The 25,261-nt window shown below is 41.0% G+C and overlaps 1 protein-coding gene across 3 annotated transcripts in view; it reads right to left on the bottom strand.

The window, feature by feature from the left end:
- Window positions 1–20,458, bottom strand: part of LOC124141860 (cyclic nucleotide-binding domain-containing protein 2-like) — a 35,863-nt gene extending 15,405 nt beyond the window's left edge. For 2 of the 3 annotated variants that reach the window (XM_046510018.2, XM_048388064.1), the window contains exons 1-3: window positions 9,777–11,633; window positions 2,949–3,016; window positions 1,137–1,269 (exon numbers count right to left, since the gene is read on the bottom strand). In XM_046510018.2, the coding sequence (XP_046365974.1) occupies window positions 1,137–1,269; window positions 2,949–3,016; window positions 9,777–10,739 (1,164 nt within the window). In that variant the 5' untranslated portion in view covers window positions 10,740–11,633. Of the gene's footprint in view, window positions 1–1,136; window positions 1,270–2,948; window positions 3,017–9,776; window positions 11,634–19,702 lie in introns of those variants that run through there. The other variant, XM_046510019.2, reaches the window with a different exon arrangement.
- Between the last annotated feature and the right edge of the window lie 4,803 nt (window positions 20,459–25,261).

Here is a 25,261-nt window from a genome sequence, read left to right as displayed (position 1 = left end):
GTCACAACAAATGGATCCCAATAATATCATCATTTGATCAAAAAGGTCTCGTAAGAACTGCCTCAGTAAGTCGGTTACAGTGACAGCGCGTCGTAATACATTTACAGAAAAACGGGACGAAAAATATTGCCGACACGATAAACGTGATGGGAGAGTTTTCCGAAGTTGTTCATGAATCTGCGGCGACTACAGGTGTTAGTCGTCATTGATCAATTGGCCGTTCCTTGATAGGTGATCATAGAGATGTGTCAAATAGATGCCAAGGTAAATTTATAGATCGCTGTAGACTGCTACTTGTTAGTCTAGACATGGATCTAGTCCATAGTTTGGATGTGCATTTCTTCAGTTGGTTTACTAGGATGGGTCATAGCGAGGATTTTCTTGAACGGGCATTCAGGCAAAATCTCTGACTTATCCAAATGTATGTTAAAACTCTAAATTCAAGATTAAAGAAACTGCTGCATGTTTTAGTGCAGGGAATTCCCATGAATTTCCCTGGGAATGTGGAAGTAGTCTCGTATAATACAGTCTTGAGAAAAACGCATGAACGTCAAAATGTGTCGTTCGTACGTTAATGAACGTCACTTTTGCGGTCATGTGACCGACTTATCGTCTAATTCAAAAGCCGTATATCGTGTAAACTGCAATTCAAAAATTATCACCCTGCAAGCCTCGGAGTTTTTAACTATAATCGACAATATATGATATATGAGATGAAAAGACATTTGAGTGACATTCTCTATTTATCCATAGTGTTTAACGTAAGTGAATTAATAAATCAGACGAAGCACATATGTATTACTGACAACAGCTGTTGGCATACTACAGATATCGCTGTTTATGTACGGTTTAGTGACGTCACAATGTATCGTTTTCGACGTCACGTTGTTCCACGACACAGCTTTCAATATACTTTTTCCTAATTAAAGTTAAACAAGACTAAAAGTTAATAAAAATGGAAATCATGTATTTCCCTCCCCTTGTACGACAGTTTCTTAAAAAAAATATATGTAAAGAAGTCAGTTCAAAATAAAAGAGTGTCTACAACACACTACAAATATATGTCATGTGTTAAATATACGAGTTCTTCACACAATGCAACACAGTTGTCTCCCTTCCCCGACATCTGTACATACCTCCCTATTGGCCCGAAAGACGCTGGGGTCAAATGTGAGTCCAAATCTTTCATAAGCTCGCCTTGACGTACCAACGTCGTCGTGTACCTGCGTCCAAGACATGGCCTGACGTTCACTCCGCTGCGGTGTCTGACTGGCAGATGAAAATGTTGGTATCAAACCCTAGGTACGTAAACATGGCGTACCTATCCGGTACGGTTTGTAGTCGTGTTTGCGGATATATATTTTTTTAAATATAACACATTAACTGACTTGAACAACGTCAAAAACAACAGGAACAACTCAAATCGTTTTGAGTATTATTGAATAAGTAAGAAGGTACATTGTATGAATGGGCTATAAATAGCCATGTCACGTGTTTACTGAACCGGGCGCGTATGTCTACGTATGTGAGTAAATATTGCTAGGCGATGTTTTTCTACCGTCGTAAGTAAAAAGATCATGTGTGACAACCAGGGCCAGTTACAGAAGACATCAACAACGACTCTCGCCATTTGGTAAAGATGAAACGCAATCATCCATGTCAGAGACCCTGGCCTTACGACTGTTCAAAACAGAACAGAGCAGAACAGGAACAAAGACCTACATGCATTTACAAAGCATGGAGGGGCCCGTGAAGATCCGGGTTAGAGTAGGTCTTCAGCAACAACATGCAACGTAAGAGACGGCTGACGGTGTCGGGTGGCCACGTTCGCTGACTTGGTTGATGCATGTCGTCGTATCCCAAATGCGTGGATCAGTGCTCATGTTTTATTTGTTTGTTTGTTTGTTGCTTAACTCCGCACTCAGCAATATTCCAACTATATGACGGCGGTCTGTAAATAATCGAGTCTGGACATCCATCAACCAAGTCAGCGAGCAATGCTCATGCTATCAATCACTTGATTGTCTGGTCCAGACTTAATTATTTACAAACCGCCGTCATATAGCTGGAATATTGCTGCTGAATGTGGCGTTAAACAACAAACAAACAAACAAATCAAAGCATATGATACTGGGATGAGCACATGAATTGTCCGACACCGTGAGCAGTCTAGTTTGTGTACCGTGCTTCTACAGGGACAGGAGGCAACTACTCCCTTGTGGCTAGGCTGATTTACAGGTCACAGTCGGGTCACAGGTGGGTTGGACACATCATGGCAGATTGCGACGTGTTAGTTCAAGATCTGTTCATCCTTAATTCGATTTCCGTGATCCCTTGATGAAATTAATGTTAAGGAACGTTGGAAATACCATCACTAAAAGTAAGGCACACTATGATTTTATCCATTTTAGGCCACCCTCCAACATTAAACTGACTCACTCACTCACTATATTTAAAAACAGTTGAAAGTGTTTCTCAAATACTAATATTAGCTTCGATTTTGTGATATATGTGTATTTTCCTGAAAAAAAACCCGGAGGAGCCAACGAACTATACCTCTTTGTTATTCAGCACTTAAAAAATACCTCTAGACGGTTTTATTTTTTAAAATATAATTTGAGATAACACTTTTGAAAATTAAAATTGATCGTACAATATACAACAGGATTTTACGACACAAATTTACAAGTCAAATATGTTAGGGGTCAAGTGGTTGCAAATTCATTTCTTACCCTAATCTTTATTGAGCCAATATATGTTTTACACAAAAATACCACGCAAAAGATTACTTGTTACAAACTGTTACAGGAATGAGTGATGGGTAAATAGACATAATTTAACAAAAGTTCTTTCGATTTTCATTTACAGAAAAATCGGTAACTCGGTATACTTTCTTTTGCCCCTCAATGTATATTCAGTGGTACACAAAGGTGTGTGTGCATGTTTACCTGCTGGACACGGTAGCCTTGATCATGATAATAACCTTCCGAACAGCTCGTCTGAATTTGTACAGTGGCTGAAATCAATGAAAGTACATGTAGAATACACATATCTCATCTTAAAGCGCATAGGTTTAGACAATCCCTGAATATCAACCGCTGTATCAAATATAGTAACAATGCATGCACATTATATATATAGTGTCATGGAGACGTCAGTTTTAGATTAATTTATAGTTTAATGACGGAGTAAAGAACAAAATAATTCAAACATACCAATTATATGTTTGTTTGTTTGTTGTTGAACGCCGCACTCAGCAATATTACAGTTATATGACGGCGGTCTGTAAGTAATCGAGTCTGGACCTGGGAATCCAGTGATTGACATCATGAGCATCGATCCACGCAATTGGGACTGATGACATGCATCAACCAAGTCAGCGAGCCTGACCACCCGATCCCGTTAGTCGCCTTTAACGACAAGCATTGTTGCCTTTTACGCCAAGCATGGATTGCTGAAGACCTATTCTGCCCCGGATCTTCACGGGTCCCCAACTATATGCAGTACTGTACATTACAAAAGAAAGCTTTATGTTTAGAAGTATAAACTGTTTCACACTGAAAAAATAATGATGTAATAGGTGACAAACTTTTTGTTTGTAGCGATGCGTGACCGTGTATACCATTCTATCTGTTATAAACTTAGGTGTCCGACTGGCTAGTCAGATCACCACATTGCAATCCAAATATACACGTCGGCGTGTCGGCCAATACGTCACCATGACGTCATAATGTTGGCACTATCAGTAGCCGCGTTATAATACTGAATGTCCTCTAGCGGGACACAAGCTCATTCTGTTCATGAGTGAGTATACGTTTACGCCATTGTTAGCAATACCCCAGCAATATCGCGGCGAGGGACACAAATAAACATCTTCACTCAATATACCTATGTGGGGAATCGAACCCGGACGAGCGAAAGCTTTTGACCAATACGTTTATCCAAAGCCCTGTATTCTAATGGACGCACATAACTATTTAATGGTAATTACATCGCTAGAACGCGAACTTAAGATGAAAACATTCGATAAGTTTGTCACAGAGAACGTCAGGCCTTTAAGTCTCGTCCATCCCGCTATTGACATGCTTATGTAGTTAGACATTTTGCTGATCAGTTATCAGTTATCACCACTGTAATTAATCATTTGTGACCATTAATAAATATTATATATCCATTATCGGCAACCCCTTCATATTTCATCCGTTTCCGTGAAAACGTTTATTCCACTCCCTTTCATGTATTCATAAACCTGATCACCAACAGGTTCGCCTTGGCTGTCAATTCTCAATAACCTCGTTAACTCGACAACCATTAATTCGATATATCGTTTAAGACGTGTGGTCCCTGTGAAATCGTCATCGACGTAATGGACACTTCGCTTGTCTCACACTACAGATAAGGCGAACTAGCCTCGATGTCTCCATGACAAAGATACTTTACTGCATATGATATACAGACGCAAGAACCTATGCTCTTTTTCTTTGTGACGTCGCCTGGCAGTGCAGCAGCACTATAGTGCTTATTGTCCCATGTAGAAATTACATGAGTGCGTTACCGCAAAGGTTTAACCGACATATGGTGACACACCTGTATAATCGACCGTGAGGTGATTAGCTCAGGTAATTACAGGTATTTTCACCTGGAAGTTCGTTGGGTAATGCTGACAATTACAGGGAGTTCAAAACCTTAAACTATCAAAGACACAGACTTAAGGAACCTGGGAAGAAGGGGTCGTTTCTGTGCAATGAAGCATCAGCTTATTACATGTAAGTTCATGAAACATTCAGTTTTTTTCAGGGGTGGGTTGATATACTTTTTATGATAAAATATTTGGCTTTGACCATCTGATGCTGTCAATTAATGCTGCATATCACATTTAATGACATAAAGTACAAGGAGCAAATTATGAAGTACTACGATAGTTATGCGTGCGAATGAATCAGATTCTTGTTTTAGGTGATATTCAGCAATATTCCAACAATATCATGACGGCGTGAAAATAATAAATCTGGGTTTGTCGAACCAGTGGTTGATAGCATGTCGGGGAGCGATATCACATAATCCTCCTTGTCACATATTCAGCCAAGCGATTCCATTTTATATTAGTCGACTTTTAATTAGACCATTCGTGACCAACTCGTGTTATTCCGGGACAAGCCGAATGCAGGTTACGGAAAGGGGCGAGTGGTGACGAATGTTAATTAGACAAGCATTCAGCCTTTGGAGCCGATTCAGTCCGGAATTTTTAAACTAGATAAGGGGCAAGGTAAATATATTTTTACATATCTATAAAGCTGTGTGTGAAGTATGTTGTTCACCGCTTTGTTAATACACTTCAGTTTCATCACGGGGTGCCAGTTTATTGTAGGAGGATCACCCAATGTGATAGAGGCATTTCACGGTTACTACTTTGGTGAAACCCATGACCTATTGTGTGGTGATGTATACGACACGTTATCCTCCACAAATAACGGCACTTGGTTTCTGTATGGTCGTTGCAAGCGACGGACATATCTCCACTATCTCAAACATTTGCACCACCTACATCATTCAATCTGACCCATGAAGATCCGGGTTAGAATAGGTCTTCAGCAACCCGTGCTTGCCGTAAACGGTGACTATACTTGTCGTAAGAGTCGACTAATGGGATCGGGTGGTCAGGCTCGCTGACTTGGTTTGTCTGGTCCAGACTCAATTATTTACAGACCGCCGTCATATAGCAAGAATATTCCTAAGTGTGGCGTTAATCAAGAAACCAACCAACCAAATCATTCAATCCGTTTCATTTACCTTCGCAATGTAAACTGTCCATAAATGTTATAACACAAAGAGGCTTACCGCGTTGTATACATACATGCACATCAGTGAATCTAAATTTACAAGTCACATGAGGGCTGACTACAACAGTGTGAGCAGTACTAGTAGTGATGGACATCACAACCTGAACAACTGGCGACTAAAAGTGTGTACATCCACCAGGTCAATACACCTATCCACATTATGCTGTCGCCATGGCTGCAATGCATGACTTGGCTTGGAATGCATTGAACATCCTTCGTATTCAGAATTCCACCTCTTCCCAAAAGAAAGAAAGAACTGGCTGGCAAGCATTATGCAAATGGTGATGACGTCCTTTCTGCTGTGGACGACGTTTACACCACCAGGGGGAAGACTTCTACACCTGTGTGATCCAGGCACTCCAGCATCATTGGCAGAAACGTGTAAACCACTGAGCGGATTATGTTGCACAACAATTAGCAGCTAACTCCATCAACGCAGACAATCATAGGCTGAGAATAGCACGCCTAATTTAATTGTCAATACGAGTTACGACTTAAATGCTTGAGGATGTTGTTTTTAATTGTTGTTTAACGCCGCTTTAAACAAAAGCCAGACATATTACGACTCTCGGGTGTAAATATCTTTCAGGTAAACCCTTCAGACATGAGGTAAAATGAAAAAAATCATGTTCAAAGAATGAGGTTTTTTTCATATATGGCAGACAGAAATACAGACGCTCTGAATGTGAATTCATGTATGATGTATTTTAAACAATGAATGTTCTAATCCTGAGAATTTGAACATAGAGTATTTATGCTACAATTTTTGTTGCCTTGACCTTTTAGCATCAACACCTCCCTTTATCGAACAAAAAAACAAAAACGATGAAGCTAGGATGTTTCAACTTTGATAAAATGGAACCACTCAATTTTGACACAATTTTAATTATCACATCTACCTAGTTAAATGAATACCCAAAAGACATCGCCTACCTGTTTTGCCTTCAATTCCTGTTCCTCCTTAAGTTTGATATGTTCGATTTCCTTCTCAGCGGGTTTCTTAAAAGGTGGTTCATAAGGGTATACCTCCTCTCTCTTCCTTCTTATAAACACGAGTCTCATTCCTTGCCGTACAAAGAATCCTATTGTAGCCATTTCTTTCATCTAATATACACAATTCTACCTTTGCATATCTAGACAACTTCCGAAAGTCTATTGCATCATACCAAACACAGAGGAACTCCAATCAGTTTTATAATTCTTTAGCATATTGATGTAGGCAATACACAATGTCACACTTGCGCTGTTACGTCTTCACATATAGCTGATGTTATCTATGAATGTGTGATTTTAGGATGGGAAGGTACTTTATGGCTGGCGTTAAACGCCGCACCTATATTTCGCTAAGGACCATGCCTCCCTACACGCACTGTGCCAAACGCATTGATTAACTTCTAGATGTGAGTAATGAAAGATTCATGTGATTTTGTCTCGAACGGGAATTAAAAGGCTTGCGTTTGCTGCTGACCCGTTTTTGTTCAAACCTCCAATAGTCAGTACAAATAACAAATGTAAACAAGAGGCCAGGTTACAGTAACTTGTGACTGATCTATGGGGAAACTCATTGGCCATTAACATAGTTGTTTAAATGATTGTTGTTTAACACCGCATTTGGCACAATTCCAACTTTGTGACGGCAGCCAGTAATTAAAATAACCTTGATCAGACAGTCCAGTGATTGATATTATGAGCATCGTCGGCATACGGTGATACGCAGTCTTCTAAGTCACCGTGTCTGACCATCTCAACCCCTCAGTTACCTGTGACAACAATTTGTTTGCAGGGTATTCCCACTTAGGGTGAACTGAAGAATTATAACATAATGTCATTGACAACATGATCTGGTCTTCAGCAATCGGGGGGGGGGGGGGGGGGGGTCAGGCTCGCTGACTTGGTTGATAAATGTCATCGATCCCAATTGCGTGGATCGATGCTCATGTTGTCAATCACTTAATTGTCTGGTTCAGACTCGATTACTTACAGACTGCCGTCATATAGTTGGAATATTGCTGAGTGCGGCGTTAAACAACAAACAAATGTTAAACCGGAAGCAGTATGTTTCTGATATGAACTTTAAATAATTAAAAAAATCTGGACATATATTTTGTCGCCGTCCCTGGTGTGTTATTAAGTATTAGTTTGTATATTAATTGTTTGCTTGTTAAAGGAAACTTGATACCGTTATTTACATTTTACAAAAAAACATAATGGAGACTGACTCAGTAAAGATGTACACATGTCCGTGGGCAGCACTGGTGATGTTCGGCTTAGAATGTAAATTTGATAGAGTCTACTGAACTTAGTAAGCGGTTGGTACATTTCCAAACATATATATAATGTCATGCGCTGCCTCAGTCGATTTCCCTTCGGTCACGTAAGCGTTTGACGTTTTACGCCAACAAACAAATGTCCAGAACGCTTGTTCGAGCATCACACTAAGGGCAATCCTTGAGTGTCATACGGATACCAAAGTGGTCAGTCTGAGTAGTGTATATTAGATGGTGAAAATCATATTAATTGATCACTGGAAACCAGTGATGTTACAAGGTATTCGCGAAAAGGGTAAGCACGTCTTGCCCTACCGGTAGCACCCGCCACTCACAACCCGTTAGTGTTTGTTTGTTGCCAGACGCACCACAGCAGTACACCCCAAAACAAAATACGTCCTGGTTAAACAGTAACGCCGGATAATACCTGTCCGCTTTGTTTCGCTCCCGTGTCCGTATCTGGGACACGTATTCGTATTCAGGTCTACACTTGTCCGGTGTTATTTCCACACGTATTCAAACGTAGCCCATGTTGCAGACTTGTTAAAAGGGAATTCCACTGGGTTCACAACATTATGTGACGTCACAACAGAGGTAATTCCATTAGCAGGTTCATCAGTATCTGCAAATATCGGTCTAGGGTCGAAAACAAACCAGATGCGGGACACGTATCCAAAATGCACCAAGACTGATACGGAAATTGTAAATGCCACTGCGTATTTTCTGCAAACAAAGGTGATTTTTACGGATACGGATGAGGATACGGGTAATACGGAAAAATAAGTGTCCCATAACACTGCACTCACATTCCCTCCCAATGACTCACTATTGTAATTCTGACTATGTAACTGAAGTATAATGGGAATACGTCTTTATATATACATATGCCGTCACTTACGCAAACAATTGACGTCATCGCTGTCAGTGCTGAGCATTGTCTTTGGTTTTGTTGTTGTTGTTTAATGCCGCACTCAACAATATTTCAGCTATATGACGGCGGTCTGTATATGATTGAGTCTGGACCAGACCATCCAGTGATTGATGCCATGTTCATCGATCCACACAAATGAGATACGATGACATGCATCAACCAAGTCAGCGAGCCTGACCACCCGATTATGTTCGTCGCCTTTTACGGCAAGCATGGGTTGCTGAAGACCTCTTCTATCCCGGATCTTCACGGGACGCTGACCATTGGAGATGCTCATCAAGTTGATGCCATTGCATGTCACTCCTGTCTCTCTTCACATTGTGGTGATTAGATACCGGTCAACGAACACAGGGCAATATCATCTGCCGTGGCAGATAATAAGTGAGATGACATCAGACAGTGTGTCAATTATGTTATATACTACACACATGGCTTACAAACTATAAACACGACTTTTACGGTGTGAAGTTAATATAAATGTTAAACTATTGTTAATGATCTTCCATTTAGGAGCTAATATTAATAGACCCATGAAATAAGCCTCGTGACTGTTTGTCTCTTTAGTGATAACTGGTGATCTTTAACGACACTCGTATGCGAAGACACAACTAAATATATCAGTAGTGAAAATTATGAATTCATAGATTATCTTTGCTTCTGTATATGCACACGAAGTGTATGATACGAACAGTACAACGACATCGGAAGATGTCCGACAAGACATTTTGTAATACTCACTCGAAATGTACGAAATTCATATTTCTCATTGACATCACCGTATGAACGGACTCGTCGTAATGTTTTCTGTTTCCTGGAGGTTGCCGCGTCCGCCTGTTCCAATTTAGTTGTACGGACATTCTGCTGAAGCAAATTATGATACGACTTTCCATACCTCAGTCTTCGAAAACTTCGAAATCGTGCCGTCATTTTGTCCCACGTGACTCGCGCTGCTCTTTCCTGGCATGCGTCGAGGGTAGTGCGAAGACTGTCGCACGATGTTGACACATTTTCATCGACTGTTGGAAACATATCACTCGACTTGTGTTTCTGTACGTCTAATCGATCCACCGACCCACCATAATCGGAATCGGATATTTCCGAGGTATTTTCGAAGACTCCGGGTTCGTTCTGGATACATGGTTGGCTTGAGGTAACAGTGATCAATCGACAGCGACCTATTCCTTTGTCCCGGGACTGTTCGCTTGGGTTTGACGCACATGATGTATGACTGCAAGTCGACGGGTTACCTACAGATGGTATTTCTATTTCCAATATGTTTGCTTTCTGTTCTATTGACACACCATGAACTGTGCGTCTCCGTTTAATGACGGCCGGTTTGTTCTGAAGCACCTCGAGGAAAGAGCTGGTGGTTTGACTTGGATCCTTAGACACTGCAGCTGCATCTTCCGATGTCGTTGTACTGTTCGTATTGTCCATTCCAAGTTGAATTCGTCTCGCCACTTTCAACAAATACTTTGTCTTCTTATCGTTCTTCCTATGTGACGCCATTGGGGGCCACAGGTCAGATTCTGTGGTTGCCGGTCTTTGTCCAGTTCTTCGTTTAAAATCCGGGATGAATTTAACATGTCCACTTGTATCATATAGTTGTATTTTACACTTTTTCGTGGGATCCGGTATCGCATGGAAAGACACAAGTTTGGGGTGAGGTGTAAATGTACCGCGAACTTTAAACACTTCCATGTTAGTATAACTGATTTATATTTATGATTCTATCACAGCAACATACACCAAGTTACTTAGTGACACCAACGTTTCGCTCAACGTGTCCTTCCCCGAGTTATCACCACGGTGGTATCCATAACATCAAGCCACGATAATGTTTTCCAGTGCTGCAGTTCACATGGATCCCGTCCTTGGCAGTCAGTGAGATAATTACCAGGTGTTTAAACCTCATCATCGTATCCTATGGCCTGCACGAGCGGTGTGATCCGGAACAAACTCTTTAAACATGCACATCCAGTCTCCAAGACAATTGTCCAATTAGACGTTCAATATCAGATGTATCCGACTGCGACAGGGAGCCAACTGTCACGCAGTGATGCCCCCATCAGCATTGTACCAAGGTCCTGACTGGGATAATGATTCAACCCTAATGTCTGTCTTGTAAAATTCATCAGCTTCGTCTAGCGGGACTACCAATTAGTTAATCATCCCCTCGTCTCGTCCCTGGAAATGAGTCCATGAATTATACAGTGAACAGATTCGAATTGCGGGACATCCTAACTGGTTGAAAATGGAACTGTCTGTCTGGGCGCTATTATTACACTTGCTCAGATGCTGTTTTTTTATGGCCTGTTTCATCTCCACACAACAGATGTCCGATGTAATTCCGAATGATGTGCTAAGTTTTCAGGTTGGTGATAAATTCATTGTTAGTCTTCAACACATCTTGGTCTGCCATAGTGCTCGCTCTTCTGTACCGATCTGTAGTTGGTGTACATTGTATGGGAGTACATATCCCTTACAACCAGACCATCTACTCCTTTCGTGAGTTGTTGAATACGCCTCTTCCCACTGAAACCAAGCCAGCGTGACACCAGCGAGAAATAATCACACTGCTTACGAGTTCCGCTGTTTCTCGCTTACCATCATAGGCTATATTAGCAATACAGGTGATTAATACCAGGCCCTTTACAGGGTATTAGGGTATCCAAGCGAACTGTCACGAGACCAGAGCAAACACTGCCCGATGCCAATAACACTTCATTGTTCTCTGTATCAGCCTATATAAATCACAGCCATGGCTGATTAGGAACAAAAACACCCACCACTAGCGCCTTCAAACCACAGACTCACAATAACTGCTAAATCTGCTGTCTTAATTCTGACGAATGGGTTCTATGGAAGTGCCCAGTTATTAATTTTCCTAGGACAAAAACTCTTCAATAAAAATATCACACATCTTTCTTCCTTTTAGCAACTAGTTTCATATTTTGGATCAATATTTTGATCCATCATAATCTGAAAGATCAGGCAATCGATCATCGATCTGACTGTTACAACCCAAATGGAAAGTATCCGGCTGCTACAGTCGTTTCCTGTTCCTCATTATGTCCCCCTTTCTATGGCAGTTATCTACCCTTTTTACGATTGCGTACTCATGCCTGCGTGTCATACGTTATTCATACCAGTGAAGTGGGAATGGAACATGCTGTATAACGTAGTTAACACCAGCAACATGATGGTTAAATGTTAATGGTACTTGAGGATCGTGAGATGACAGCGTTCCAATACTTCCTTGGCACTAGGCTTGACGTCAATCGTTGTTTAATGGGGGTTTTAGCAAAACATGTGAACTACAAATTAGTATCGTTGTCCTCGTGCTGTCTTTGTCATTATCGACGATTAAGCGCGTCAATGATTATCTGTTTGTTTACGTTATATGTTAACTTTACAATCTGACTTTTGTCAAACGTTTGAGGAAACATCAAACGTGTATACATACAAACGTGACACACAATCCATCACCATTCTATATTTACCACAGCGACTATCAAATGACTGCAGTGCATGTGCGTGCTACGTTTCACTGGTAAGGTCATGTATACATTTATGTTATAATTATTATTGTTGTTATTATGAACAGAATAATAGTCAAATCTTAAATTATCAGTATCGACAGGGAGGAGTATCCATATATGGAATCAACATTTGTGTCGTTTGATGTTTCCCTTATTTTGGAATTTCCCGACATAAAACCCACGTCATTCACTGTGACCATCCACCCCACAACATTCAACTAATGCAACAAACGTGGATAACGATTTCTTGCCCGGAATCGGTGGGGGGGGGGGGGGGGGGGCTGAACAGAGGTGCACAATGTATTCAACCAACAATGCGTCATCAATACTGTCATTCGTGATATAATGCAGATACATGCAAAAGGTATTGATAATACTCGAATAGTGAGTGAGTGTGAGAGTTGAGTTTAACGCCGCTTTTAACAGTACTCCAGTTATATATGTGAGAAAGGCCCGAAGTGATGCAGGTCCCAGACATTTACCACTTTGGTGAAACCTACAAGCACGGGGATACGTACGTTGTTTGGTTTAATTTGCTGTTTTACGCCGCACTCAGCAATATTCCAGCTATATGACGGCGGTCTGTAAATAATCGAGTCTGGAACAGACAATCCAGTGACTAACATCATGAACATCGATCAACGCAATTAGGATCGATAACATGCATCAACCAAGTCAGCGAGCCTGACACCCGATCCCGTTAGTCGCCTCTTACGGTATACGTACGGCACGGACAAACCTAGAAACGTAATCGGGGGCGTACCAGTATTCGAAGCCGCGGTCATAGGTTTCTGACGTGCCCAAGGAACGCAACTATGCATAGCGAATTAAGATCCTTAAACAACTGGCCCAGCTGTGCCCCCGTAATATTCCAATGGATAGCATTAATGTAAACCAGATGAATAGAGAACAAGGTGGATGTCGGCCCTATGGATACCGGTACTTGTACATCCACTAAGTACTGCAGTAACTATGGATAAACACATTCCGCTTTGTCGCTTCGTTTGTCTGCTTGAAGCTGAGAGTGTCACACGCCCTTCTCACGCAACCAGAGTTCTCTTGACTTTGTCAATCAATAACCCAACCTATAGTGGTTGTTTAATAGGTGAATAGGGATTGGTTTCAAAGCTTGATATGGCTGAAAGTCAGGCAAGAGTTTCCAGGGCCCGGAGAGTTGCGTGTCGCTTTGTATTAGAAACCCAGCATCATGCAATATGGCAACAACGTTGAAATGCACATAACGTGTGTGTATTTGACGCAGTTGGTATCATATGACCATTTATCACTAGTTATGTTTTGAGACAAGTCTTTTCCATACTTTTTAGTGTATGTGTTTGTTTTGAATGTGTTTGTTTTGGTGGGAGTAAAGCACAGAGTGTTAATCACGTGGATACGTCATTCAAAGTGCAATCATCCCGTTGATAGGGGTCAATAAAACAAAATTACACGTCTATTTCATCGTGATCAATCAAATCAGAATAGTCTTGCCGGAAATAACCGCAAGCATTTCCGATCTCGTGTAAGAAAATATTCATCTACTCATCCACTTTTCCAGACAGATGAATATGATGCATGAAATGTTCTGGACTTACATTTTTAATAACATCATCTGAACTGTGTGGTTTGTTTAACCCGCTTTTAGACGCAATTCAATCAGTTTCAAGATTTATAGGTGGAGGAATGCCTGACGTGGCCTTCATCATGTTGGGAAACCGTTTTGCTGACAATCCAAGAATCTTGATCAGGGTTAATTTATTTGAGAGTCGAGACTACGATTATCGGCCCCTGACGTGATCAGCTCTGGGGGCGGTCGGGTAGCCTAGTGGTTAAAGCGGTCGCTCGTCACGCCGAAGATCCAGGTTCGATTCCCGACATGGGTAGAATGTGTGAAGCCCATTTCTGGTGTCCCCCGCCGTGATAGTGCTGGAATATTGCTAAAAGCGGCGTAAAACCATACTCACTGACTCACTGATCAGCTCTGCACAGCTTTATGTCGTACAGTGAGCACTGATGCGCGACCGAGGGCGTTTGCTTTGAATAGTAGCTGAAGTGTACTCTTATTAACACTACAGACCCAAACATTCACCAATCATTCATGAACGATTACATTTATCAGTTAATCTTATTTGGACTAACTTGAATAGTCACATAAACGAATCGGAGTACGCCCTAAGTATCGAATCATTCACACAATTGAAGCCTTTTTCCTCATAGCAAATACACTATTTTCAATTGGCATAGAATATATTTCATACACATAGACCTCAGAAATAAAAATAGATGTAGCCATGTTAAATATACCATATACACGCACATATTACGCTCTAAATATTAACTGTCCGTTAAGTACCTACTAGCTATTTACAGGTATATAGCCAACGGTCACCACGCCGAAAGACGACACGTTAACAAACTGGGATACAACGAAGCTGTTTTTCACGGACATGGGCGAAATACCGTGGCAGAAAGATTCATTTCAAATGATATTATGGTTCTTTATGAGTTAAGTTTATTTGGCAACAGGAATGATACAACATTGTCACATATATGTATTTCTCGGTTGACTCACAAGCACAAGACGCTATCTTGTCACCACGTTCAATGCTTCCAATCGTGCTCTGACTGAAAAAATGCAGACAAATACCAACGGCTATGTAAAATATGTTCGTCGTATTATAGTGACACCTAGTTCAATCGGACTTCATTAAGATGTCACTGAGACGATGCAACTTACTCCAAGGAGAAAAAAAGAAAGATTTATATTGGCAGCTCTTGAGCTTCCGATAACCCGACATATACTGAATCGCAAAAGAAACGTCAACCAAAGTAACATTGCATGAAAAGTTGTCATTTATAAATCTGGGTAATTTTTGTCAAAGTTTCTAAAATTTAACATTACCTTGTCCGGAAAAATGAAATTTGACGATGCACGTGAGTTCCGTGCAAATTGAAATGAAAATACGTTTCCCCATTTCTTGCCCTATAAAAATCCACCCAGATCGGAAAACATTCATTCGTTATTGAATTGCTACCACATGCCAAGGTTGACATGAAATCAGCGACACCAAGCCCTTAGACGATTGCAAGCTGGACACACCGCCCGGCAAGTAGCAAATGCATTTCAAGTCCACGTAAGGACCATATACAGGCTCCAGCAACGGTACCAGACCACCAACACTACAGATGACCGACCACGTAGTGGAAGACCAAAGGTCACCATCGTCAGATTGTGCAACAGCATCTTCAAGATCGCTTTGTTACTGCTGCGGAAACTGTTCGATAGACCATGGGGACACACCAGCGACACATTAGTGCGAACACCGTGCGTCGACGATTGACGAGCAGACACCTCCGCTGTCACAGGCCACATCGAGGACCCATTCTGATACCACATCATCGCGTAGGACCGTCTTCAGTGGGTCGCCGCAACCACGAGTTTCAGCATGATAACGCCCATGCCCACACTGAGAGAGTAACAAGAGACATCCTCCAGCAGAAAGGCATCAGACCCATGCAGTGGCCTGCCCACAGTCCCGATTTAAATCCCATTCAGCACCTGTGGGACGAGACGGTTGAATGACGTCCGACCAAAGCCGACAACTGCAGCTGAACTGAGTCAGGCGTTCCTCAGAGTGTAGGCTCAAGTGCCTTTGGCCTTCATCAACCGCCTCATCCATTCCATGTATCGACGTTGCACATGGCAGTCATCAATGCACATGGTGGACACACGAGATGCTGACTAGTGTTGTGTTTCACTTTAAGAACAAAATGACACTTTAATTTCAACCTTGATGATCAGTTTTACCAAGTTTCATCTTCTTAATATGTCTCAAAGTATGTTTACAGTGTTTGGACAAATAGGGTTTCTCATATATCTATCCATGGTGACGTTTCTTTTGCGGTTCAGTATATTTCAACTGACAATGTCAAGGTTCGATGCATGCGTGCACCGAGTTACGCTATGTTATGTAGATAATATAACACAACCACTGGTATCAATATTGACAATATAACGAGTGAGGATTGGTATAACGCTCTTCACTGTATTACGACTGCCCCATTCATAAGCCATGATAGTTATACAGTTTCACCAACAATTAGCCGTCATGCCCTGGTGTAAAACTCAGTCGGTCACTGTTAAAGCCGCTGGAACTAGTTTGAAATTAAACCGTTAAAGGGACAGAACTCTATGGTCCGTGTGTTTTTGAATCATGCATGAAATAATTTCCGAGTGTGACGTCACATGCCCCATTCAATTCTCAAACCAAAATAAATAGTGCTCCGCACTGCAAAGCCGACAATGTAAGCGATGGGCAGAGTAAACTGGCTTCAATCTTTTTTGTTTAAATGCAGGCAAATTGAAGAGAAAACCCGTGAGTGTGTTCTTACGAATGAGTTACAAGATACTAATGGCCAGCTTGGTTAGATAAGAGACCAGTATTTATCCAAGCCTAGATTACAATATAAGTATGCCTTGGTCGTATGAAACCAGTCACTCTCTTACCCAGGGCACCTCGGTCAAATCGTCATATTTTACACAGTCCATTCATCTGTTTCATTTTGGACGTGTGTACACCTTTAGAAATTCAAGAAATGTTTAATTAACTCTCATTGATAAAATATCCTAAAAATTCAAGAAATGTTCAATTAACTCTCATTGATAAAATATCCTAAAACCCGAAGAACTATTTCCACTTGCGTATTCAATATTTATCCTCCACGTCCTGTCATCGGGTGCAGGCTAAAACGGCACCTCAGCAAAACGTCACCGATTTCTCTGGCGAAAACGGCACCGCATTTGGCGAAAACGGCTACCATGTGTCGGGCGAAAACGGCACCTCTATTTTTAATAACGATACGAACGATTTTGTAGTAATATATAGGGTCCACTGGGTCCACTGTCACAGTTATCACATGATACAGCATGTTGATTTCTTCTGACATTCTTCTCGCATGCTACACATCGAAATGCCATATAAATAATTGTGGTCTGACAGCATCATGTTTGGCCTCTTAAATACAGTTTCAGCTTAAATTGAGTAAAGGTACTTAAAACTTCAATGCGTATAGTGATTTCACAATAAGTTAACTACGCCTCCCAATCGGAGTCGGTGAGTAAATTGGAGTAGGGGGCTAATTTCTTATTTGTGTTATTTCACAATTAGTTGTGTTTGTAAGAGACGATGTGAGTTTAATTTCTAATATTTTTCTTCAAAGCATGTTATGTTTTCTCAATAAGTTGAGTTGCGTATAAGCTAAGTTGGATTATAGTTGGAGTAGAGGCTAATTTCTAATGTAAACTTGTTTTAACATCTCACAATTATTGGTGCTTGCAAGTTACAATGTAAGTTTAATATCATTTATTTGACCAAGGTAAAACAAAAAAATAAGGTGCCGTTTTCGCTCGAGTCGAGGTGCCGTTTTCGCCAATCGGTGCCGTTTTCGCCAATCGGTGCCGTTTTCGCCCGGTGACGTTTTGCTGAGGTGCCGTTTTCGCTATAACCCCTGTCATCGAAGCCCCACGGAGAGCTAGCGATACGGCCACTTTGATGTGTAAAGATGTATTACCATGAACCTCACTGTTGCATTTGTAGTGGTACATCCACATTATTATCCAAAACAATAGGTAAAGCGCACCGATAGGCTCGTCTGTTCTTATTTCAGAGTATGTGCGTTTGTTTACAAACAAGGGAAATGTCCGGTCACGTGATAAGCCTACGACGATGTGGTCACTGGAGCAGAAACGGAATAAAGCGAGCAGAGCCGAGTAGGCTCGGGGGTTATCGGTTTTGGTTTACAAACCAAGCTTCAGAGCGGCCGACGTCCGGTCCCCCTTTGAAATGAAAGAGAATCCACCTTCCTGAATAGACCCGTGAAGATTCCGGGAAAGAATAGGCCTTCAGCAACCCATGCTTGCCGTAAAAGGTGACTATGCGTGTCGTAAGAGGCGACTAACGTTATCGGGTGGTCAGGCTCTCTGACTTGGTTTATGCATGTCATCGATCCCAATTGCGTTGATCGATGCTCATGATATTAATCACTGGATTGTCTGGTCCGGACTCGATCATTTACAGACCGCCGTCATATAACTGGAATATTGCTGAATGCGGCGTTTAACAACAAACCAACCAACCAACCTTCCTGAATACAGACCACCTGATCACCATGGGCAGCTTGTGAGTGAGTGGGTGAGTTTATAAGCGCTTTGTTCAAGTTGTTCACTGTAATTTGCGACGAAATCCAACATTCGCACTCCCAGACGTTCACCAATCCCTTAATGGTTACCGATGACAAACCGACAATTAATATAAGAACCTGCCATAGAACCCAATATCAGTGGACCCTGGGATGGCTAAAGAGCGCATCCTTGCTCAACGAATTGCAGTTGCAATCGCCACACACATGCAGTATTTTAACTGTATGCGTGCACGCATATATATCGACCACAAACTGTTTCTAAAGCAGTAAAAATAAATTCTGCAAAGTAATGTCAAACCAATGGATGAGTATATCATATACACAATACTGATACAAAATGTGGATGTAAACGTGTTTACAATTTCACGAATTAATTAATAATATTTAGTTCCTTTTAAAGAACGAGTATGGTTTTACGCCGCTTTTAACCAACAAGGAAACAGCCAGGGACATCAGAAATTGACAGACTAACGCATTAACCACTAGGGTACCTCGACGCTCCATGCTCCTAAGAAATTAACATTCACCTAATACATACATCTATGAGCATTACTAAATAAAGTATGTAACGTTAATTAGTTAGTAAGTGTGTCCTACACAACGCCAGTCTTCAATCGTAGTAGTACTATAGTACTATTTCAACAACAGTGTATACATACATATTCATAAACATAACCGGTTTATATCAATCCATTGGGATCATATGATATCGTAACCCAGTGAACTCGGGTGAATCTGAAACGTAGTGCTCCTTATGATATAACCTTCATTACAGCAGCACATGTTCTAATTTGATTGTCATTTGATTTGATTTTGTTAACATATTTCAGCATGTTCAAGGTATTTTGAAGAACGGTTGAGTTTCTCTACTCTGTAATACCTGAATCAATTATCTTGCTGGTGCATCGATTATTCACAGTTTACCTTAATGATTCTCCCCAAGACGGGCGGCTGCAGCATGTCCCAGCTGACTCCATCTGCATCCGACTCTTCATCCCACCCTCCTTCATCCGATGACATGCCATCTTTCTCTAAGAGACGTGAAATGTTCAGCTTTCGTTGACGTAGTCTTGGGGACAGAAACTGACGCTCGAGTCTCTGCAAGCGCGATGTATCAAAGGGACACGGGTTCTGTCTCGGCTTCCACATTGTAAGTGACACTTCGATACACAAGGTGGCCTGTGTCTAGGAGTGACTACAGGCACACATCGGAGAATGAGGGCACTTTAGTGTCATTCCAATATGACGTTGGACATTACATGAGTCCGACATAACAGCCACGCTTCCGTTGTCTGTCATATTTACCTCAATCCTGATTATTAATCATCGCTGCCGTAAATATTCCTTGACGTGTTTTCTACCGTTGAGAGTATGTCAAACTCACGATAACATCAAACGATATGATAGATTTCCATTGGAGTATCCTTCTTATGAACACCACAATGAAGAACAATAACCCTTCAATATTCAGTACCCACGGAGAGAAAATGGAGAGAAACTGTATCAAAGTCTTGACTAAAACCCATTTGAAAGGAAGGCAAACATGACCGTTGATGATCAACCTCTCCAACAGAAGCACCCTTTTACTTTCTTTAAATTAAGTATAAGCCAGCGATTGATATCGCAGCAATGACACTCAACTCATATTGTAAAAGCCGCTTCGTATTCACGCCGCTAAGCTCTGACGTGATGGCCCTCAAACTGACTATTCAACGCCAAGTGAGCAATTGATATACTGCTTTGTGTATAGTCACGCCCGTGGACATGCTTCTATGTCAATTCATCTTCAATAGCCTGGCTACAACAAATACGTTTCTTGAACCCTCAGCTCTGTTAAACATGTGCGTGTCTGGGTTTATTAAGATTTGCACAAATGTCGCCAATGACGACTGCAAACTGCCATTTGCCGCGACTCGGGCTACTAATATTGTTGCGAGTGAAAACAGAAAATGAAATTTACTTCATTGACATTGCTGAAAGTTTTAAATTAATTTTTGTGTCGCTTTGGCTTGTGTGTTATATGTATGAGTACGTTTGATCTTGAGCTTCCGTTATATATATGTGAAATGTATCCTAAAGGAAAATACAAACTGTGATTGAGTTGGGACAAACACTGCTTCAGTGCTTTTAGTATTTCAGTTATATCAAGGCGTGTCAGCTTGATGTGAAAACCCGGAGTGATGTAGGCTTCAGACGTGTTTCACTTTGGTGATCAAACCCACAAGCACAGGCACAGTGATGGTAAAACAAGAACTAAATTTATTAGAAAATGAATAAAAGAAATCAGAGAAATGATAGAGGGTAAAATAGAATAAATTCGCTCGTTTTGTTGTTGTTGTTGTTGTTTACAACATCTCCCAGCATAAATAATCGAGTCTGGACCAGACAATACAAGTATTGACATCCTGTGCATTGGTCTACGCAATTTTATACACTGACATACATCAACCAAGTCTGTAAGCCTGACCACCTGATCCCGTGCGATACATTGAACGATAACACCCTACGTTTTGGTTTTGCGCAATTCATATGCAATTAAAGTATATCGAATATTCCATACAATCGTTAACTGGCAATATTACGTATTGCCATAACTCAGTTAAGGTACCAACATTTCAGCAGCTGTCTTACATGAAGACCATGATTAAAGTGAGGGAGTGCTGTTACAAGTATTTGGACAGCACGGGTAACGACGCACGGTGACACGCAATCATTTACGTGACGTATCTGTTCATCCGATCGCCTTTAGTGGATAGTGACAGTGGGTATCTACTATTTTCATAAATCCCGGAGTGTCAGCTTTGCGTACCAAGTACTTTGCGTACTATTGTAATTGCAACATCACTGTAAACAGGAATATATAAACTATTAAATATGAACACCTTCCACAGTACACGTGATATATTAATAACACAAATATACAATATGTTTTCACGAAACACATTCCAGTATGCTGTACACAGTGTAAAGATTATTTGAGACAATATATAGCGCACAATACACTTAACCTTTGGACAGTGTGTGAAGTCAGCGACAAAGCAAACCATGCCCTAGTGCAGGCCGTTCAATAGATAGTTCAAGTTTCACTGTGTGCCGATAATCTATTCTACAGTGATTGTTTAACGCGTTCAGGCACGGACAGTCCGTGATGTATTGTTCACACATAAGTATTTTATAGTTATTACGTCCAAGCTGGAAATATACAACAGAAGCGTCAGCAGCCAATAAACAACAGCGAGACATACCACCGCTAGGCTAAATAAGACGTGTCTGTAACTGTATAGAAACTGTATACAAACAAGTTGAGAGTCACGAGAGGTCACAATGAAAAAGTCCCCCTGTGCCCTCGGTAGGTTTTCTGGCGTCACATGCAGGCGGGCCATTGAAACAGTAAACACACTACACCTGTGCATTACAGTGTTGAGGTGATTCTATCCGTTGATGAGAATATTCCAACTGGTGTTACTTTTGGGGTTCACCGTTTTATACAAACATTTGTCTTCGTTTATTGTGACAATAGATGTGACTATTCTGTTCAAATTCTGCACCAATGCATACACCACAAATATCGATCGAACTGAACTAAGACCTGTACGATTATAATACAAGAAAATGAATCATATCGTATTAGATAGTTCGCGAGTTAGTTTTATACAGCAAGTGAGTTAGATATTTAGGCAGACAGATAGTGAGTTAGATAGTTATATGTTGATATTTACTTTAGATATTTTTAAGTTGAACATATTTTTTAGACACACATGTATTTATAAATATTCAGATGACGGTGAATTTTTCGGGGAGCACATTCCAAGTTTAAAAACATCTGCCTGCAGTTTGTCACTTCTAATCGTCTAATAAGATTGTTTGTTTCTTGTTCAACATCGCAGTCAATATTCCAGCTGAATGACGATGATTTGTAAAATAATCGAGTAATGAAAAACGCCTACAGGGTATGGTGAGTCGCAATCAACCAAGGTACCGAGATCAATTACGTCGCCTAATTTCAGTCCACGACATGCAATATGGAATGGTACTCAAATGTCTCACATTTTATGTCCGCATCAATGTCTGCAGACCAACGTTTACGTTAACGTTCGTGGAAGTATGTGCGTGGTGGTGTGTATGATACCGAAGTATCTCTCAGAAGCGACACGAGCAGTGGAGGGTAGATGGCTGTCAGCACAAGGCAAATTTAATTCCTGCTAGTTTCTCAAAAGATATGCTTGTAATGTAAAACTCGCGGGGAGAGAGTTAAGGGGACTGAAAACCAAAAGTATTCGCGAAAATATTGATTAAACATTGAGTTGATTGTCGCCTACACACAAAAAAAACAGACTCGACTTGTCAATTTCACAATGTGATCGTGGTAACACCAGGCTTGCAGTTATTTTATGGAGGTAGGTAGGTAGGATTTTTATTTTACCATGCATGTTTGTATGACACATCTTCTTGTGTCAATTCGATCAATGACACAAACGGACGGCCAAAAGAAACTTTACTACTTTAACAATGAGATTGCAAAAAATTAAAAAAACATGTTCAAACTAAATCAGTGCAAAACACTCTATGCTGAAAGTGATATATGTCCACGGCACGTTGTTTTGGTAGAAAAGGCAAACAAAGTGGAAAACACGTGCCTCTTGGGAAGCCGAACCTAAACGTGATTTATGGAAATGTAAATAATACGGAAGGCATGTGAAACACTCAAACTAACAAAACATCCGGTTCTGTCTGTTCAGAGATGATGGAAGGCGAACGGCAGCACATTGCGTCGTGCCGTGGAGGGGTTGTTATGGCATGGGAAGGAATTTGTGGGAAGGAGAAAGAACCACTGGTCCTCCTTAACGGACATTTGACAGCTCAGAGTTGCATGGATGACAGTCTTCGTCCTGAAACAGCTGTCAGCTGGTGTCCTTCATCAGCATGACAACGCCAGATCCCACACAGCCCGAATCGTTGCAGCCAACAAGGTCAACTTGTTGCTGTTGCCTGCACGCTCCCCAGAAATGTACCCCAGAGAACACATATGGGATGTCATGGATCGTCGTGTTCAGCACTGACTACATCCTCCAGCCAAACGACAAGAACAGATCCAGACCCCCCAAGAAGAATGACGACGTATCCAAATTGACGACATCAGACGACTGACTTATTCTGTGCACCGGAGAGTTTTGGCTGTCATTGAAATATTGATTTCGTTCAGATTTTGATCTTTTCAATACATTTTACTTGAAGCATCTCTCTTTTGTCGTTTTTAAACAAGAGTGATTTAAATCTATGGTAAAATTTCTTGTGGCCGCCAGTGTTTATACTGTATGTAGGCAATGTATGCAAACAAGAACAATGACGTATTAAAGCCACCAGTGCCCAATTGTATTCTTAATTATTCAAAATGTTAATATACACGTCGCTGTACATGCCCTTATGTGCGATTCTTAATATGTAACAGGTTCAATACAATACAATTTACTCTGTTATGGGAACAATATTACACTTAATATCCTGCCATTCTTCTCAACTCGCAAACACGCAAAACAGTGTGTACTGAAACATCGGATTAAGTAACATACATTGCAAAGTTTCAAGTCACAACGTCGTGATGCATCGTCTTATTGTAACTCCAAATCATAGACGCCATGTAAGTATGGGAATACTGTACATACAGTAGAACTATCTGATAAGACAGTTTGAGCTTAAGAAAAAATGCATTATAATGATGTGCAATGTGCTTCAGTCATTCCCTTTTAATTTCCTCGAATTGATCGGGATACAGTACAAACCTCCAGTTAAAGGGGAAGTGTACACGCAAAAATCACTTTCTTTGTTATTTTAAACAAAACGCAATTTTAAAATAAGTTGGTATCAGTGTTTGAAAGTATTCACTCATTTTTCTCACAGTGAAAGTAGGAAGCTCACAGTAAGTGTGAAAATGTCATGCCGTTATGAGGCCTGCCTTTCCGAGCTAAACAGGCCTGAGTTATCCCCCTTCGATAATGACGTAATTGGTGCCAATTCAACTGGGTCCCTGTCTATTCTCAACGCAGAAGATGTATGAGCGACACACCCTTATCATAAAAGTCAATTAATGAAAACGAGGCGGATTGTATCATGAGTTTGTGTTTATGAATCGCCATCAAAGAGTGATGATACCAGATGTTAAGGAAAAGGTGCGCGAACCCTGCCCCACCGGTGGCACGCGTCACAAACACATTGTACCGGACATCATGTTTGTCGCTGTTGCGTTACATTTGGAAATGTGATTCAAATGTACATGTCTACAATACACATTTTTGAAAGGTTTACAAAGACCTTGAATGTTGTAATTCCTAACCAAACAACTCTTTGAAATCTTCGTTGAAAGAGCATGCCCCATTGTACCTCAATAGTTGTGATGTGTGGACATGAACTTATACTTCTTGACTTAATTCTCATGGCAACGTTTTGCTAAACCGAGCAGATGTTTCACGCCGCAGTGAAAACGTA

The sequence above is a fragment of the Haliotis rufescens genome, unplaced genomic scaffold (assembly GCF_023055435.1).
Source record: "Haliotis rufescens isolate VD_foot unplaced genomic scaffold, xgHalRufe1.0.p SCAF_7, whole genome shotgun sequence".
Lineage (NCBI taxonomy): Eukaryota > Metazoa > Mollusca > Gastropoda > Lepetellida > Haliotidae > Haliotis > Haliotis rufescens.
Note: the sequence above shows the minus strand (reverse complement) of the source record. Positions and strands in the feature narration are given on the sequence as shown.